The sequence below is a fragment of the Calidris pugnax genome, unplaced genomic scaffold, assembly GCF_001431845.1.
Source record: "Calidris pugnax isolate Ruff unplaced genomic scaffold, ASM143184v1 scaffold138, whole genome shotgun sequence".
Classification (NCBI taxonomy): Eukaryota; Metazoa; Chordata; class Aves; order Charadriiformes; family Scolopacidae; genus Calidris; species Calidris pugnax.
The window spans coordinates 864,130-882,380 of record NW_015090858.1 but is presented as its reverse complement, the minus strand read 5'-3'; the positions used below and the strand labels follow the sequence as shown (position 1 = coordinate 882,380).

At 47.5% G+C, this 18,251-nt stretch overlaps 1 protein-coding gene across 4 annotated transcripts in view; it reads right to left on the bottom strand.

Annotated features, from left to right (window-relative positions):
* The window catches only part of ARVCF (armadillo repeat gene deleted in velocardiofacial syndrome), a 249,277-nt gene that overhangs the window by 14,576 nt on the left and 216,450 nt on the right, over positions 1-18,251 (bottom strand). For 2 of the 4 annotated variants that reach the window (XM_014943993.1, XM_014943994.1), the window contains 6 exons: positions 6,056-6,183; positions 4,952-5,102; positions 3,422-3,614; positions 2,194-2,305; positions 1,838-1,928; positions 936-1,108 (listed from right to left, as the gene is read on the bottom strand). In XM_014943993.1, the coding sequence (XP_014799479.1) occupies positions 972-1,108; positions 1,838-1,928; positions 2,194-2,305; positions 3,422-3,614; positions 4,952-5,102; positions 6,056-6,183 (812 nt within the window). In that variant the 3' untranslated portion in view covers positions 936-971. Of the gene's footprint in view, positions 1-935; positions 1,109-1,837; positions 1,929-2,193; positions 2,306-3,421; positions 3,615-4,951; positions 5,103-6,055; positions 6,184-18,251 lie in introns of those variants that run through there. The other 2 variants (XM_014943992.1, XM_014943995.1) reach the window with 1 other exon arrangement.

Below are 18,251 nucleotides of genomic sequence, written 5' to 3'. Positions count from 1 at the left end.
ACACAGACACAAAACTGCTACTCAGGGAAACTGAACAATAAAAACCCCAAACCAACAGTATGGAGAGGTTATGGGATGCTGCTAAGCCCCCCCTCCGCTGATGGTATGGCACTGCAGTACTTTTTATTTTCATATAGATTTGTTGGTGGATTTTTTCCTGTTATCTACATGGCAGCGTTGCTGGTGTGAGTCAGCACACCTTCCCCTCAGGCATTTCCATAACTGAGTCTAAAACCCAGCATCTTTACCTGGAAGTGTGATTTGTTCCACCCATCCTTCTGCAGGGCATTTCGTAGCTCTTTATAGCTCCAGATCATCTGAAGAACGTGAGATGCTGCTTTTGTTTCTCTGGGAGACTGGCTGGTTTGCAAGATAAAAATTAGAGCTTAAGTATCAAACAATGTAAGACTATTTGTACGTTGACTTCTTTGCACCCAATCAATACCCACTACTCCGTACAGCTATTCTTGGAACCTATAAGCTCTAGGATACATGTGAAATCATTCAGTGATGACTTCATATCTACAGGTATTTGCTGACTAGAAAAATCCCAGAGTTCTAAATTGTGCCGATTTCAGGGTTTTTACGTGCATTGCTGGGCAAGCACCGAGTCCAGGGTGACCCTTTTGTCTCATAGCTGTCACAACAAAAACCAGGTAGATTCCACCCTGGATTTATTTAGAAAAAACCAAAAGAATTCAAGTTCTAAGCCACTTTTCAAACCTTTACCCCAACTGACATATATTCCTCACAATTCAATGAAGTTGCTTCATGGTTTAGAATACCTTACACAAAGCAATTTGGGTCAGCAAAAAATAAGCTATTTTTAAACAGAAAATGAAATTTTATCCATTCCTTAATGAGTCAGTAGACTAACACCAAAAAAAAAAAAAAAAAAGATGACGACCAATCTTTTGTAAGGTAACGTTCTGTTTTTAAATGTCAGCTTTATCCATCTGAAATAATATCTCCTAGAGAAACAGCTGAACTTTCCCGTGAGTGACAGCGTGCTCTATTGGAAGAGACAGAGAGTTTGATCTGAGACTGAATTTACCTGGGCCAAGTTCATCCATAGGTATCATATCACGACTCCCAGACTTCTCGTTATCTGTAACACAGAAACATTGAAACGACTCGAGTTACATTTGCTTTTCTCAAAACCTGGTAGTTTTAAATTAGTCACAGGACCAGAGAGGTCCAGGAAGTACTGAATGCAGAGGCTCTTGTAAAAAAACCCCAACTATTCAACTGTTACCCGTTCAGAAAGGGAAATTCAATTTAAGCTCTCTGGAGAGCACACATAATCCTTGCATTTTCTGCCTTGGCACTGTAATATAGAACTCCTCTCTCCAAGTGATAACAGGAGCTGCAGTTCTGCATTGGACCACCTACTGCTATGAACCTGCTCCTCCCTGCTCTCTCCAGAGCAGAGGAGACAGAAAACAAGAGAGGGTGCAGGTTCCCGTGGTGCACACTCCCAGCCAGCAGCCTGCTGAGCCAGCAGGAGAACCCACAAAGAAAACAAGTAGTTTATTGTCACCCATGTCACCCTCTGTCCCTGTGACCTGCCAGGTTTGGCTAAGCCAGGGGGGTGGCAGCGGGCAGGGACTTTGGGCAGTGACCAGCAGTTACACCAGGTGAAGTGCAACAGCAAACTCTGCTGTAGGAGAGCACGGAGCACCGAGAGGAAATTCTGACACACTTTGGGACTGTGGGGTAAAAATCGCCACATACAAAAAATACATTTTTACCCCCTCGCACCGTAACACAGACGTGGCAAATCCAGGAGCCAAGCAAGCAAAGCACAACAGAAAAAATGATAAAGAGCAGAACTGACCTTGACTTTTATCCACCAGGGGCAAAGTGCTGTCGTCGTAGCCAGCCCTGCCAGAGGTACCTTTGGAGCCCTTTGGAGCTGCAGAAACAGACTACGAGACAAAACCCACACAAACACAAAACTGGTACTCAGGGAAACTGAACAAGAAAAAACCCCAAACCAACAGTATGGAGAGGTTATGGGATGCTGCTAAGCCCCCCTTCCACTGATGGTATGGCACTGCAGTACTTTTTATTTTCATATAGATTTGTTGGTGGATTTTTTCCTGTTATCTACATGGCAGCGTTGCTGGTGTGAGTCAGCACACCTTCCCCTCAGGCATTTCCATAACTGAGTCTAAAACCCAGCATCTTTACCTGGAAGTGTGATTTGTTCCACCCATCCTTCTGCAAGGCATTTCGTAGCTCTTTATAGCTCCAGATCATCTGAAGAACGTGAGATGCTGCTTTTGTTTCTCTGGGAGACTGGCTGGTTTGCAAGATAAAAATTAGAGCTTAAGTATCAAACAATGTAAGACTATTTGTACGTTGACTTCTTTGCACCCAATCAATACCCACTACTCCGTACAGCTATTCTTGGAACCTATAAGCTCTAGGATACATGTGAAATCATTCAGTGATGACTTCATATCTACAGGTATTTGCTGACTAGAAAAATCCCAGAGTTCTAAATTGTGCCGATTTCAGGGTTTTTACGTGCATTGCTGGGCAAGCACCGAGCCCAGGGTGACCCTTTTGTCTCATAGCTGTCACAACAAAAACCAGGTAGATTCCACCCTGGATTTATTTAGAAAAAACCAAAAGAATTCAAGTTCTAAGCCACTTTTCAAACCTTTACCCCAACTGACATATATTCCTCACAATTCAATGAAGTTGCTTCATGGTTTAGAATACCTTACACAAAGCAATTTGGGTCAGCAAAAAATAAGCTATTTTTAAACAGAAAATGAAATTTTATCCATTCCTTAATGAGTCAGTAGACTAACACCTCTATAAAATAATACAGGGCTAGACTCTTGGTTGGCTCCATATTTCATAACGATGAACAACAAAGTCATCAGCCACCCTCCAACCTCTGACCAGCTGAACTATGGGGAACAAACTCTTCTCTAGAGCAACCAGAACAGGGTTTTCAACAGAACTGCAGAGTGAACATTTGTCACTTCACATTACCCCCACCAGCCCTTTGGCCAGGATGATTACTGCACGTCATTAACCATTTTACTTAAACAAAACAGGTTTCCTCCCTGGCATTCCAGGAACAGAAGGCTGCCCCAGGAAAAAGCCTCCCACACTGAAAATAAAGATCCTGGTTTCATTGCGGCTGATGGTGCTGGGACGCACCTGACAAGGAGAGAGTATCTTAACGTGACTGAAGTGACTGCTCAATTAATGTGTTTTGGTTTTTTTTAAATCAAGTAAACCTATTAAAGGTACTGACTGTTTTTACTGTGTATCTATTAATTGCCCTGAAATTGAAGGCTCTGGAAGCTCAAGCACTTCCACAAAGCCAAAGCCCCTGTTTGCAGTGACATTTCCATGTTTGCAGGGAGCTCTTCTGCATTTTGCTTTGCCTGTCACTCACCTTGACTTGCTGATCGCCACCAGCTTCTGAATGCCCTGTGTCTGGATCAGAGACCTGGCGTTCTCCGAGCTGTCAGTGATGATTTCATGGATGGTGTTCAACACCGCAACCACCGTATCCTCTTCCAGGTTCTTTGCAGATCTCTGCTGCCTGCTGGGCAAATTTCTTACCAGCTCACCCATGGCATAACTACCTAGATAAGGGGAAGAGATACCGTTAGTCAGCCCTAATAATAACTTCAGCTTCCCATCCTGAATGATAAAACTCAAAGGTTTTTGCCAGGTCAAAAAAATTTATAATGCACGTGTTTTGGTGTTTGGAACCTCAAGAATGTAACTTAACAGTTTATTTATCATTCATTATTTCAAGGTGATTAAGAGTTGATACCCGAGACAAACTCTTTCATCACGAACACTAAAAGTATTGAGGAAAAAAGCCAACACCATTTTTATTGAGAATTTTGCAGCCAGCATCTATCATACTTTGCAACACCTGAGGCAAAAAGCATCCAGTAGCTGCTGCTAATGCCACATACTCATGCTAATACACGCACGTGGCTTACTCAACCCAGCCTTGTAATGGGCCTGCTGGGGCAAGGTGAGCAGCCAGGCATTGATTAACCTTCCCCTGGCAAAGACAAGGGTATTTCCTCCGGGTGCCACCAGCCTTCCCCACACACACTGCTGCAGGAACAACAAGCAGTTCGGGGTTTATTGCTCCCCAGGGTCCCTCTGTACCGTTTGCCCAGCTACACCTTGGAACTATTTAAAGAACCCGATGTCTTAAGGCAGAATCCCATCTTGCCATTTGTTAGGATCAACTTGGATGATGGCCCTAAACATGTGGCTGGTATTTCCTGGCCTGGCAAGGTTATCCTTTAAACAAATACATTGGTTAAATACAGAGGCATCCAGAGGAAAACTCAACCCACAGCTGAATCTCTCAAGATCCCTGCTGATGGGCAGGCGAAGGGTTGTCTGTCCCCTTGGAGAGGAGCTGGTGAGCACTGCTGGGGGACCAGCCTGAAGAAGGGCGAGCTGTTTGCTTTCCAGCTTCTCCAAGTGACTACCACACAAGAGGAGAAGGGAAGGAGGAGGTGAGAAAAAAGGGATGACTTTAGAGCCCACTGTGCTCCCCCAGGTTGGCTCAGCACCCCAGGGGCAAGGCTCCTGCTCTCATCTAAACAGCAGGAGCTACGTCTGTAACCACCACGTGGGACCACGAGCACAAGCGCCACGTCAGCCACAGCTATGGAGGAGAGGAGAAACCTCTTCACCCACCCAGTCCTCTGCGTGCCTCCACGCCCCCATCTCCTGCAAAAATCTACAGCTCCTGAGTTAGGGATTTCCCTCAAACCACAGAGGGATGGAAACACATCCTGAGGTGACAGCCCTGCCCGTGGTGGCTCCAGAGCAATCTTAGTGCAGACGGAAGCTGCATACAAAATGAGTCCTCAGCACAAGTGACAAAGTGTGAGGTCTCTCAAGGGTATCCGAGACCCCAGCCTGGTTAGAAAAGTCCAGAAGATACCTATGAGATCTTTATTGCGACGATCCATGGAAAGGTTTCTCAGGGCAATCGACACAGCCCTCACAACCTTGTCCGAGTCGGACTGGAGCAGCTCCACCAGCACGGGTAAGCCTCTCTCCTTCCGCACCGTTGCACGGATGTACGTGGACCACTGACCAGAACACACAAGGGAAAAGAAACACAAAGTATTGTGAGTTCAAACACCTGCCCTTTCCTTGCCCCTGGCATTTCCTTCAGTGCTGTAATTCATTTTTTTTTTTCCCCTGCAAAGAGTAGTCAGGCTGTGTGTGCTGAGGCACCTGTAACTTCACCCATCGTTCACGTTCATCAGGCACTAATGAAGAACGGATGCCAAGGTTCACCCCCAGCTCAGGGAGCTGCTGGGGAGAGAGGACAGAAATAGAAGGAAGGAGCATCCTCCACCAGCACCTGTTCCATACAGACCTCTGTGTGAAACCACATCTCTCCAGATTGGGAAAAAAGAGGTCATTTGGAGGGAACAGTAAAGCATCCAAAGCATCTGTTATCTTCCCCCACCTCCAACTTCATGCTTTTGTTCTGTTTCTTGATTGATTTTAAAATAAACTGCATTTAAGACAGCCATGAAACATCACCCTGCTGATCCTCGGGCTGTGGTCAGTCCCACTTTGCCACAGGGTTCTGGGAGCAATCAGGCTTTGAGAGAACCACCTGATTAGTGCTGGGGATGCTCCAGAGAGGACAGCAGAGGACACTCTGGAGTGCAGTATCCTGAGCAATTGGACAATCCAATGAATTAAGTGTTCAGGACATTTAATCATCTAACAACAGGCTTTCCTGAATGGACGAAGCAAGGGTTAAGTGGCTTAAATAGTAAAACCCGCTGCTGGTTAAATTGTCACCATCTCAGTGACACTTCCACTATGTAAACACCATCTGTCCAGATGATGTGAAACATCTTCAGTGGGCCAATAAGATGGAAATAATTTCTTTGGAATTCCCACCTCCTTCCTTTTTACAGGAGATGTAAATACACAAAGTAACAGCACACCTGTAACGGGCCACAGCTTTGGTCTTTGCTTACCCAAAGGAAACAAAGGAGACTAAAAAGAGGACTGTGCTCACCGTCCAGTTGCCAGCACTGAGGTTCTGCAAAGCCCCTGCTGCTGCTTCCAGAGTGTTGAAGTTCTGGCTTTCGGTGAGGATGGAGAGGTACAGTCGGACCACATCTGGCTGGTACAGTAACTCAAAGCCTGCGGGTGGGGGAAGAGAACAGAAACAGAAGGCAATACATGAATAAACACATAATATACCTTTATTTAATGACATATGAGAACAGCCAAGAGAAAGCTGCACCACAGAAAGAAGGGCTTCTGCCACATCCAGGACATTTTATCTACAGTTGTTGAAAACGGAGCACACAAAACTCACGGATGGGACATTCACCTGGGCTGCAGGTTCTTTGCTTTCTTCAGGTTGACAATTCTTTCAGAAATCTGTGCTACGCTCTGTACTGCCTAACAGGCTGCCTAGAGTAACAAGGTGTCAAGAGACAGTTTTTGTCTGCAACAATTCTTATTTTGCATGTCTAGACTGGGTTGCAAATTCACCTTGCGCTCCAGCTTCTATTCAAATCTATCTCCACACCTTCCCAGGCACGTGCAGCCTGATGGAGGGAGAGCAGCAAGCAGCCAGTGAAAGGACTTGGGAAACAAACACCATCTCAAAGATCACGGCGCTGCCCAGATTATGTGAGCAAAAACCTGAATGCCCTGAAGTGCTTTGGTGGGTGCAGGAGGCACAAGCAACCTGTGGTCAACACAGACTCAGCTGCAGTCACTGCAGTGGGGAGGTATTTCTGGATTGGTGGCTTTTGGGGTGTTTGCAGTAAATAAAGTTAAGTAGGCATTACTTAGGAAAGGATTTTTGGAAAAACACGACATGAAAGAAAGCATAAAGGTAGCAATGAGCTTGGGCAGAGAGGAAATTTGAAGCTTGTTTTGAGCAGAAGAATTTTTTTTTTTTTGATTTGTACACATGAAAAGAATGTTTTTCACATAACAAGATGCTGCCCTAGAAGTGTAGCATAATTCACAGTGAGTTTTCCACCAGCAAGACAGGAAACTTACAAACACAAATCACTCCCTCTTCAGTACTTTCTCTTCAAACTCACTGCTCTCTCATATACATATTTTTCAGCACATATCACAGATTATCATATTTCAGACACCTCAGATCAAATCTAGAGGCAAGGAAACCGAACAATGCTGTCCTATCAAGCAGATATCCTATCAATTCTTTTCATTTTCAAACTCCCTGTTGCTAAAGGCTTTCTGAAATTAAAGCCTTACACTTCAAATCTGTTTCTCTGTATTTTTCACATTAGTTATTGCTGCGGGACCACGTGAGTCAAGATCTCAGAACTCAATACTTTAAACCTGGTATAACACTGCCCATAAACACAGGCCACGTTGACTCCCCCCTCCCAGGGCTCTTTTATCCCATTGGAAGCAAGAAAACACCCTTCAATCCACCAAGGGTTTCCTTGCTCTGTATCAAAAGCCCGGTCTATGGGTGAGGGTCCATGAGCCCCTCTGTGCTGGGTCACACTCTCCCTGCTCAGCTCCCCACATGTCTGTGCCCTTCTCCAACAACCGGACAGTCACCCTGCTCCCTGTCTGCAGCTGGTTTTAATGCCACCACTTGCTGGCTACGTGACACCCTGCAGACACGTGCAGCAGATGGTGTTTCCCCCAGGCATCCCGCCAATCCCCACCGCTCACTCTCCTCTTCTCCAGTGTCCTCTCCTCGCGTTGGGATCATTGCCCCCTGTATTGAACGCTGAGAAAAACTGTCATTACTTAATACATGAAGCATGAACAGTTGTATGGCTTTTCCCCATCCCTCGAATAAGTCTGTGATTATCCGACTCCAATACGACCTTCATATCACCTTTTTCCTCTGCCACTTCACCTGCTGAATTGGCAATCTGAGAACTCCTCAGGAAACACACCACTGCCTGATAAGCGTGCGGCGTTGCTGAACACCAACCCTAAAGAATCTCTTAGGATGGGTTACTGCAATTTTGAGACTTATCTTTTAAGGAAGCTGAGCTGAAATGTAAATCAGACCAGAACAGATGAAGGTGGGTTCATTAACAGATAATATTCATCCAGAACATTCACCGCTGCTGCACGAGAGCTCAGCCTTGCCCCTGGCTGAACGGGATGAACGTTCAGTGTTCTCCGAGGGCTTGCTTTCAAAGCACCTCGCTCTCATTTCGTTGTAGCCCGGATGTCCCTTTTGGCTGGATGCTCTCCCTGCCCCATGTGTGGATATGGACCTGCTGCCACCTCCCAGCCCGTCACCTCCTGGGGACAGAGCCGCATTTCGGTCACACACCTCCCTCCCACGTTGTCATCACCCCTCTGCATGCATGAAAGACTCTCCTTTTTCCTACTCACTAATATAAAAACATCTCCAAAATATCTTCACCTTCTCCCTTCGATAACTCGGTCTATGGGTGAGGGTCCATGAGCCCCTCTGTGCTGGGTCACACTCTCCCTGCTCAGCTCCCCACATGTCTGTGCCCTTCTCCAACAACCGGACAGTCACCCTGCTCCCTGTCTGTGGCTGGTTTTAATGCCACCACTTGCTGGCTACGTGACACCCTGCAGACACGTGCAGCAGATGGTGTTTCCCCCAGGCATCCCGCCAATCCCCACCGCTCACTCTCCTCTTCTCCAGTGTCCTCTCCTCGCGTTGGGATCATTGCCCCCTGTATTGAACACTGTCATTACTTAATACATGAAGCATGAACAGTTGTATGGCTTTTCCCCATCCCTCGAATAAGTCTGTGATTATCCGACTCCAATACGACCTTCATATCACCTTTTTCCTCTGCCACTTCACCCGCTGAATTGGCAATCTGAGAACTCCTCAGGAAACACACCACTGCCTGATAAGCGTGCGGCGTTGCTGAACACCAACCCTAAAGAATCTCTTAGGATGGGTTACTGCAATTTTGAGACTTATCTTTTAAGGAAGCTGAGCTGAAATGTAAATCAGACCAGAACAGATGAAGGTGGGTTCATTAACAGATAATATTCATCCAGAACATTCACCGCTGCTGCACGAGAGCTCAGCCTTGCCCCTGGCTGAACGGGATGAACGTTCAGTGTTCTCCGAGGGCTTGCTTTCAAAGCACCTCGCTCTCATTTCGTTGTAGCCCGGATGTCCCTTTTGGCTGGATGCTCTCCCTGCCCCACGTGTGGATATGGACCTGCTGCCACCTCCCAGCCCGTCACCTCCTGGGGACAGAGCCGCATTTCGGTCACACACCTCCCTCCCACGTTGTCATCACCCCTCTGCATGCATGAAAGACTCTCCTTTTTCCTACTCACTAATATAAAAACATCTCCAAAATATCTTCACCTTCTCCCTTCGATAACTCACAGCATTCCCTCTGCCAGTTCCCAGCACGTTTCTGCTCTGGGACGTAACCCCTCAGCCGGTTGGGTGGGTGACCCCCACCTCACTCCACACATCCCATCCTCCAGCAGCATCTGTTTCAAGCAGGGTCAGCAGGTGGAATTCCAGACAGGGAATTCCATCCTCCCTCCCCGGCTCCGTGCCCCCAGCCCCTCGGTGCCAGCCTGGGACACCAGAAAGGGGTGGCAGGAGCTGCCAAACCAAGGCCTTCCCATGCCCTGGTGGGTGGCTGCTCATTAGCAGAGATGAGAACCTAATAGCCAGAACATTCCTGCTGCACCCGAGGGTTTTTCCCTCATTGACAGCGAGCTGACACTTCTCATAAGCGTTACAGTCCCTTAAAAGGAAACAAACAAGTTTTATATTTTCTCCATCTGCCTCCTGTCCTAATGAATCCAGCTCGGCTATTTATAGGATGCAATTTGTCTGAATTATTATAAATTTCCTTCCAGTGTTGTGTGGAGGCCTCGCACATTTTTCCATGAAGCACTTCAAGCACGTTCCTAGGAAGCACAGCTGGTCTCACCTCCATTAAGCACCTGCTTCTCTTCAAAACTGATTTCCTTAATTTCAAGATCATCTTAATTATTTTCTCAGGTAATGCTACTTTTGTGCAATACACAGCTAATTGCTTATATCCATTTTTTAAAATGGAAATGAGAAAAGAGGGTCATTAGTGATAGGTAATACATCAAACCAGAAAAACATCCACTGTTTTTCTTTTTCTTTAAAAGGCTGTTTTAATTATAGCCCAGATTCAGCACGACCCTTAAAAAGATAGTTTCTCCTGGAACAAATGAGACTTTTCCATCGGTTACAGATTTGTGCTGAGTTGCAATCTAAGCTCTTTCCTCCTGGAAAAGCATGAGGATAACTCATTTATTGCCTTTCTTCCTTGCAGACAGCAAAGTAAACAAGCTCACTGTATTAGCTTTTGTCTTTCTGAGAAACGAGAAGCCTCGGTCCCTGACGTCGTGGTGTCAGATGTTGTTCAGGGTCTAAGCACCCCCCACCGAGGCCGTGGTGCACACACGGAGATGATCCACACCAGACTCAATCTCCACCAACACCCCACACTCTCATCTTTCTGGAAAGATGAGTTTCTTTGCAGCAGAGTCACTCAAAATTGGCAAATGGATTCGTTGTGTGTGGAGTTCACGCTACCAGGAGGTGCCAAGTGGATTATCCTTCATTGCCCACAGAACAGCGGCAGCACAGACAGCAATTTCAATCCTGAACGGAAAACACCTGAGGAATTAACTGGGGGTGATTAACCACCTCCAGCCAGCCAGCCTGTGCTGGGAATGATGCAGCAGTTCCTGGATTATCTCCTCCACAAACCTATTTGCTTTCCTCTTGGCAGCGCTGATCCTGGGCCCATACTTAGCTCCATCCTGGCAATAATGTAAAATATCGCACCAGGTGCCCATCTCTGATATGCCAGCTCAATCCCAAATTCAGACGACTCCTTTTGGAGCAAGGTTGCCAAATCTATTCCCCTTCACCACCCACCCCATTTAGGATTTATTCTCCCCCTGCAGGCATGGGAAATTAGACACAGGTGGATACTGGTCAGATGAGAGTTCTGCTGCTGCTGTGGCAGAAATGTGCTGCTTCATCTTCTATCCCTACAAAAATGCCGAGTTGCTGTTTGAAAAGAGAGGCAATTTCATACAAAGCTGGAAGGATGCTGGCAACACTGCAGGAAAAATGAGAAAACCCTCTAGACCTAGGGAAAAAACCCCAAAAATCACTAAACCAAACTCTGATAGTGACTGACTCTGGCAGTCCTCATGGTGATATTCACGAGAGGTTTGATTTGGACCAGTTTTGAAGTGAATTTCCCACTCACTGTGCTTTGGTTCTCTACACAGAGCAGCGGCAGCACCACCTGGGCTCCTTTTGGGATGAAACTAACCCTAAAAGCACTCCGGGGCCACCCCGAGGGTGTTGAAGGCTCCTTGGCTGGCTGGTGTTGGAGCACACGATGTGCTGGCGACCGGCAGATGGGGCGAGAGGAGCCCAAACCGCAGCTTCTCTGCAAGGTCACCCCCTGACAGGCTTTGCAGAGTAAGAAAGCAGCTCCCTGAGCAACTCGGAAGCTATGAGCCAGAAGAAAGAGGTGGCGGGGGAAGACTAGAAAAAAAACAAAACCCAACCAGTAAAGCATCGTGTCAGTAAAAGAAATGAACAATTTGATTCTGTGGGAAAGAAAAGCTCCTGGACTCCTGCCCTCTGCCAACACTGGGCTGGTAACTCCATTACAGCCACTGCCGGGTTCATTGTTTGCAAGTTAAACAGTTGTAATCCAGAGTTCAGGATTCTTTGCTACAGAAATGGTCTCAAAAGGTGTCAGCAGCACATCACCAGCCCAGCAGCTCTGCCCACCCCTGGCACCATCCCTCTCCCCGCAGCACCGTTTCCAACAGACTGCATGAAAAACCCCAGAGAAGGCAGGGGGAGGCAGCTGGTTACTTTTATAAAAACAGTAATCAGATCCTTAAAAAAACCAACCCATCAGCTCGATTCCATCTGTATGCTGTGCCTCGGCACCCGCTGCACAAAGCTGCTCGAATGCCAACATAAACTTGCAAGATTCTTCTAATTGAAAGGCTTAACAGTAGCGAAAACGCAGCCAGCGCCAACAGAGCCAAGTGCTTGGCATAATCGATGGAGCATGCAGATCCATGGGGAATACTGAGTGTCACACCCCACAGGCAGAGCAAGCTTCTGCAACCAGGGAAGAAGAAATAATAGGTGGAAAGTTCCAAACAGTCCCCAGAGCTTTCACTTCAAGGTACAGCACAAGCCAGGGCAGGTACCGCGCTCGCTGCAGAGATTCAATCAGGAATGCGGCACCCACCCCGAGCAGCAGCTCTGGAGACAGGCAGAACAGCCTTTGAGCAGCATCAGAAAGAACAACCAGAGTGATATGGGACACACGAGACCCAAACCAGGCTTGAGGGAATGTTTAAGAGGAGTTTTTCTATTTAGAAAATGAACACCACAGTGTGTGACCTTTCCAACTAATCCACTAAGTCACACACAAGTTCTTAAATTACGTAAACTCTTCCCAGTCACCAGGCACCCCCCGAGGAAAGGGGCAAACACCCCCAGCCCAGGGGCTGTAGGAGGAACGTTACCAGCGCTGCCGAGCGTGGAGGTAACGCCGAAAACCAGCAGCAGAGCCAGGCTGGCTGCAGGGAAGGCAGTGAGAGAAGGGAATGGGAGGACAAGGCAGCGCAGGAGACATAAGGATGCCTGGGAAAGCAAACTGTCTTTTGCCATTTCTATTATTACTCTTTACATTTCCCAAGCTCCACAAGCTGTCATCAAAGTAACTTCTCTGAAAGAGAGTGCTTTGTAAGAGACTGGTTATATTCCACTTCATACCCAAAGAATATGCAATTCAACAAAGAGATGGCTCAATCAAACACAACCCATTTTGACCTTGTGTGAGTTCCAGCACTGCTGGTTTCTGTGAGCAGACATTTTAAAGCTAATGCAGAGTTTTCCCTTTCCAAAGGCCCTGCAAACAGCACTTCTCCCAACGCTTGACATGCTGCCCAATAACAGGGGCTTTTTTTCAAGCATCTGCAGCTAAGTCTCTTGGCAACTGGAGATGTTCCATTAACAACCTTCTCTCCTCTCTTCACTAATCAGCAGCAAAGGCTCTGGAGGACCAGTACTTAATCAGAATCCAACTGTTGCTGTGGTTAACTGCAGCTCTTCCCGAGCTGCTGGAGGAGCAGGGATGGGATAACTGCAGCTCTTCCCAAGCTACTGGAGGAGCAGGGATGGGTTGCCACAGCCCAAGACAGGGGAAACCTGGTGCCAGGCTGGGGCAGGGGAGGGAGAGATGCTGAAGGGCTCCACTAAAGGCAGAGGAGGAACGTGGGTGAACTGCGGCACATCTAAGCGTTTGTAGGTCACCTTTGGCAGTGGCTTTTGTTTGTTTTTGAGAAACACCATTGTTACAAGCACCAATGCTTAGGACCCAAAGTTAACATTAAGCCCTTTGGCTGAATGATTAAAATGGATGGTTGATGTAAACAGCTTTCCTTGCAGGTCCCAAAAGACTCGTGTCTGACCTTGGAGACTTTAAGTACAGTACGTGAAATGTTAACACTTGCTCTCTCGCCAGTTCCTCTGATCCAAAGTTATTATTTACCTCTCAGGGATAACTAAATGCATTTTCTTTTCAAGGGAACAGGAGAACCATATTATTCCAAAAGCAAGTCTGTTTTGAAATGCAATTTGTATCTAAAAACCAAACATTAAATAACATTCTCTCCCTCCCTCACACAGGCAGAGCAGACATTGGAGCCCCTGCTCTGAGCTACAGATCAAACGTGTCCGTTGGAAGCACGGGTTCCCTTTCCCACCCCCAGCTCACCACGCTCTTTGCGAGCCCTTGGAAGGCGCTCCAGGCCCTGCAGCACCACTGCAGTCTCAGAACAGGACTCGGTCCAAAATCCCAAATCCTGGCTCACACACAGCGTAAGCGAAGCAGAAACTAATTGGCAGCACAGGTCTGCCAGCTCCGCAGGGCTCCTCAGCAGGACCCTGCCAGCCCTGCAAGGGCACTGCGCTCCCGGAGCCCTGCACACCGGGAATCCCAGCCAGGGTGGAGGTGTCTCCTGCAGGAATTCTGTGCCTGTGACACTCTGACCTGACCGTGTACTCTTGGCTCAGCCACTACAGGATTTTAAGACAAAGGCAGATTAGGTTTATCAGGCTGGTGATCTCAGGGACAGGGGATGGATGGCTGGGAGAGCAGGGATGCTCCCAGATGTGGGCGATCCTGCCCCTGCCTCCAGGGAAGCTTCTTCCCAGCTCCCTCGGGTGGGACACAAGGTCTCTGACACGGAAAGGACACCGGGCACAGCGATGATGTGTGTTGCACTGGGGACTTCTTGAACAGACAGCAATTTGGCCCATGCACACAGGATCAATACCAAGCGTGTCATCGATCATGTTGTGTCTCCCTGAGAGGGAAAACCTGAATTTCCAGATGCCGTCTGCTACATAACATCAGTGGACAAGGTCAAAAATCCATGCTTATTCTCTTACTCTCAGTGCTGCCCCTGCCACTATTGACCACGGTGCTTCCAACACGTCTGTTCCCTTCTCTTCCACTGACTCCTTCTCCTTCTCCTCTCCGAAAGGACACAGATGGCAGCGCCTGGGGATTGCTCATGTGCCCCGAGGGGTGTCTCCTTGTGCCTGGCATCAAACAGCTCTATTTTGTCACTCTTCCTTTTCAGCCACAGACAGCACTTGCAAGCACTGCACAATCCATGCTAGAAATAAGACCATTTTGCCCAGCCTGGCTGGCTCACCCAGCTCCTGGTGTCTGGCCCAGTTACACCAGCAGAAACCACGCCACAACAATCCAAATCCTCAGCACTGCCAAAGGTAAACCCCCATTTGCAACTCTGGAAAGCCACTGCCATGAGGTGACTCTATGGAAAGGCTTTTTTGATACAAACAGGTGTGCAAATGGTCACCTCTTAATGGGGAAAGCTTTTAACCGGAGGAGTCTCGAGGCTGGCACTTGCTTACTCTCTGCCTTGGTAGGGCTTGAATTCGCTGCTTTTCGGAGCATATTGCAAGCCTTTTCCATTTAGCTAAGCTTTCCCAAAGGAACAAAAGGAATAGAGAGATGGCTGGTGAAGCTAATGAGGATTGGGAACTTGAGGGAAATTATTACTTTTCACATTATATAAACAAATGGGGTTTTACAACTGTACATCCATGAATACATGCCAGAATATGTGTGTTTTCAGGGACTTGTCGTTAAACTGGAAAAACTAAAGCCAGGTGAAAGCATTTTCCTTACACACCCACAACCACCCCCAGCTCAATAAAGCTACTGCTGTTCTGATCATCGCTGCCACCTGAGATGGAAGAGAGACTCCTTTCACTGCCCTCACTGCTGCCCAGCCCTAATTGTCCCTCCCATCCGACAGGAGGTTCGAGCCTACTATATAAAATGTGTTTATTAAAGAGAGGGACAGTGAGCGATTCCCTGAAGGAAAAGCCCATAAAAATTCACACCACAGCTATTTCCAGTAATAAAAGCCAACGTGTTGCTGTTAGTGCCTTACCAACAGGTCCAAGAGCCTCATAACAGAAAAATGCCTCAGAACGAGCATCACCACTGAAAATCAACAGCTCTGTTAAGGGGCTCCTTCCTTCAACTTGTGGCTGCCTGGACCTACCCATGTTCTTTCCTCTGGTCTTTTGTGTGCATTCAACTAAGGATCACGTGTTCCAAATTACCCCTTTTTGGCCACAAGACCCTGTAAAACTCAGCTCTGCAGCTCCAGATGCCAATCAGCTGCTTTGGCTCCAGGAAGCCAAGGAGCTTTTAGCTTCCTCCCAGCTCAGCAGCAGAAACCTCTCTGCAGAGAAAAGCTACTGCAAAAGCAATGGTGCATTAGTCCTTGGCTCCAGATGCCACCTAAGTAAATTTAGTTTATTAAAAAAGATTCTGACGTTATTCAGGACTGTTTGGACATTGAACAGCTTTATAAACTTGCTGTCAGAAAACCCCAGCAAGCAGGGCAGCAGAGAAGAGGGGATGAAACGCTGCAGAAGAGAGTTGCAAGGCAAAATAAAACCACCTACACGGTAATACCTATTTGGTTGAAATATCCACATGCCCTTGGACATTAGGCACTGAGTTATGCAAGGAAAACTCTTCCTGGCCTCTGCAGACCTCTCAAGTGTCTTCTGTCCTATCTCCAAGAGAGACCCTGTGAGATGCGCTGGGTCACGATGCTGGGTACGGTCCCACTGAGGGTCCTCTCCTGTGACCAGGCTCACAGGGGACACACTGTACACAGAAGCTCACGTGTGGACTCACCTCCCCACCTCCACGGATGCCATTTCTCTCCACCAGGCCTGTGCTGAGGACTCACAGCACCCCGTGGGACCAGCCCTCTCCACCGTTACGCGCTGGGTGCTGGCGCTGAATCCCAACCAGCAAACCCTCCATCGCTCAGCACTGACAGAACCGGGGCTGTTTGTCAGGTGAGGGACCCTGGGGCTTCCCTCTGCCTGCTTCGAGCCCTGCCCCGCTGCCGAGGGATGCTCTGCTCTGCCTGGGAAGCCGGCAGACTCCTGACAGCCCTCTGGATTGTCAGCAGCAGGCACTGCATGCACGGATGGACAGCCGGCGTTTCCACGCTGGCACCTGTCAGGTTCTCCCCTTTGCAGCCCGTCGGAGTTTTGACTCCAGAACCAAGGGAAAAACAACATCAAGAGAAAAAACCCCAGTCTTTCAGAGCTCACACACACACAGCACTAGGCTTGGAAACCAATTTGAAAGCTTCTTGCTGGGTTTACTCATGCTTCACCGAGTTTACTTACACTTCCACTTCTCGTCGTGATTTTTAGATAAAGTCTCATAAATGGTCATAAGCCATTACACAAGTATTTGGTTATTCACATCAATTCAGTTGCTTGTTAGAGGCTCTTCTGCTTAAGGCAGTGAAGGGCAGCACAACTCCACCACGTGAATTCCTCAAATAAGAAGGAAGAATAAATCTGTCTATTCTCCAGTGGATTTACCCTCACTGAAACATCAAACACTTCAAAATACTTCCCAGTAGAAAGGAAATATTTGGATATAAACAACTAACCTATTTTGGGGAGAGGTTATCGGAATCCAGGCTGAGAAGCTGGTCCAGCCACAGCCTGGAGGAAGGGAAGGGCAGTGACTCCTCATCCCCAGGACCGACAGCGGAAGCCTGTTGGGTTCATTACAGGCAGAGTCCTGCAATCCTGCCTTTATAAGCATTTTATAAGCGAGTGCCATATGGAAAGACTCCCTCACATTATTAAATAATTTATTATATGCCCAAACACTTCCTCCAATCCTGTTTGTGTCCTGAAATTGCTAATTAGTTCCTGCTACAGCCTCCAAAGTCAAAAGTGTGTTTCAATTCCTCTCTCTGTTTCATGAAAGCTGCAACACCCCCAAAGGCAGCCCAGCGCCTCTAATCTGTCTCAATTACAGTCACTTCGCTGCTGTCAGGCAATTCAAGTATCTCCCGAGCATCCAAGAAAAAGAATTTGATGTTTTCAATGTCAAGTAAATGTCAGGCCAGAGTGGAAGCAGCACAAACAGAACAGTTTTCTTCAACTTCTCTAATAAAAAATAGACCTTGCAGCCCAGGTTTTCAAGGTACAGGATTTAGGAACTTAATTCTCACAGATTTCAGCGTAAGCTACAGACCTTAATGCCTTCAACAACAGAGATTTTCCACCCATCCTCAAAGCACCACGTCCAGGCAGGAGCTACAGATGGTGACAGGCAAGAGGAGATGCTGCTGCTCCTCCCTCACTTGAACAGGGATGTTCTGGGATGAGCCACAGGGGAGGCACAGAGCAAAGGGCTGCTCTTTTCCTTCTGCCAACTGTTCTCTGCAACCATTCTTTGTTCGAAAAACAGGAAAGTTTCATAACCACAGGCAGAACTGACTCAAAACCAGCTTTCCCTTAGAATTCTAGGTTTCCTGGAAACACAGATCTTGCTATGAAACTTAAATTTGGACCAAAACGTGAGATAAAACATGATCTGAAGAGAATTAGCTCACTGCAGCCTTAGCTGTTCAAACACACACACATTATACAACCACAAATAAATCTATTTGCAAGTTAAAACAAAAAAAAAAGAAAGAAGATTGGGGCCCCAGCGTGTAGCAGCGAATGAGATACTGGGTGGGAATGAATAGAAGCAGCAGAGACAGTTTTCAGGAGGCACCAGGGGAGCGTTACACGGCACCCGCTGCAGCCCGGCCCCATCCCTCCCATCCCACCC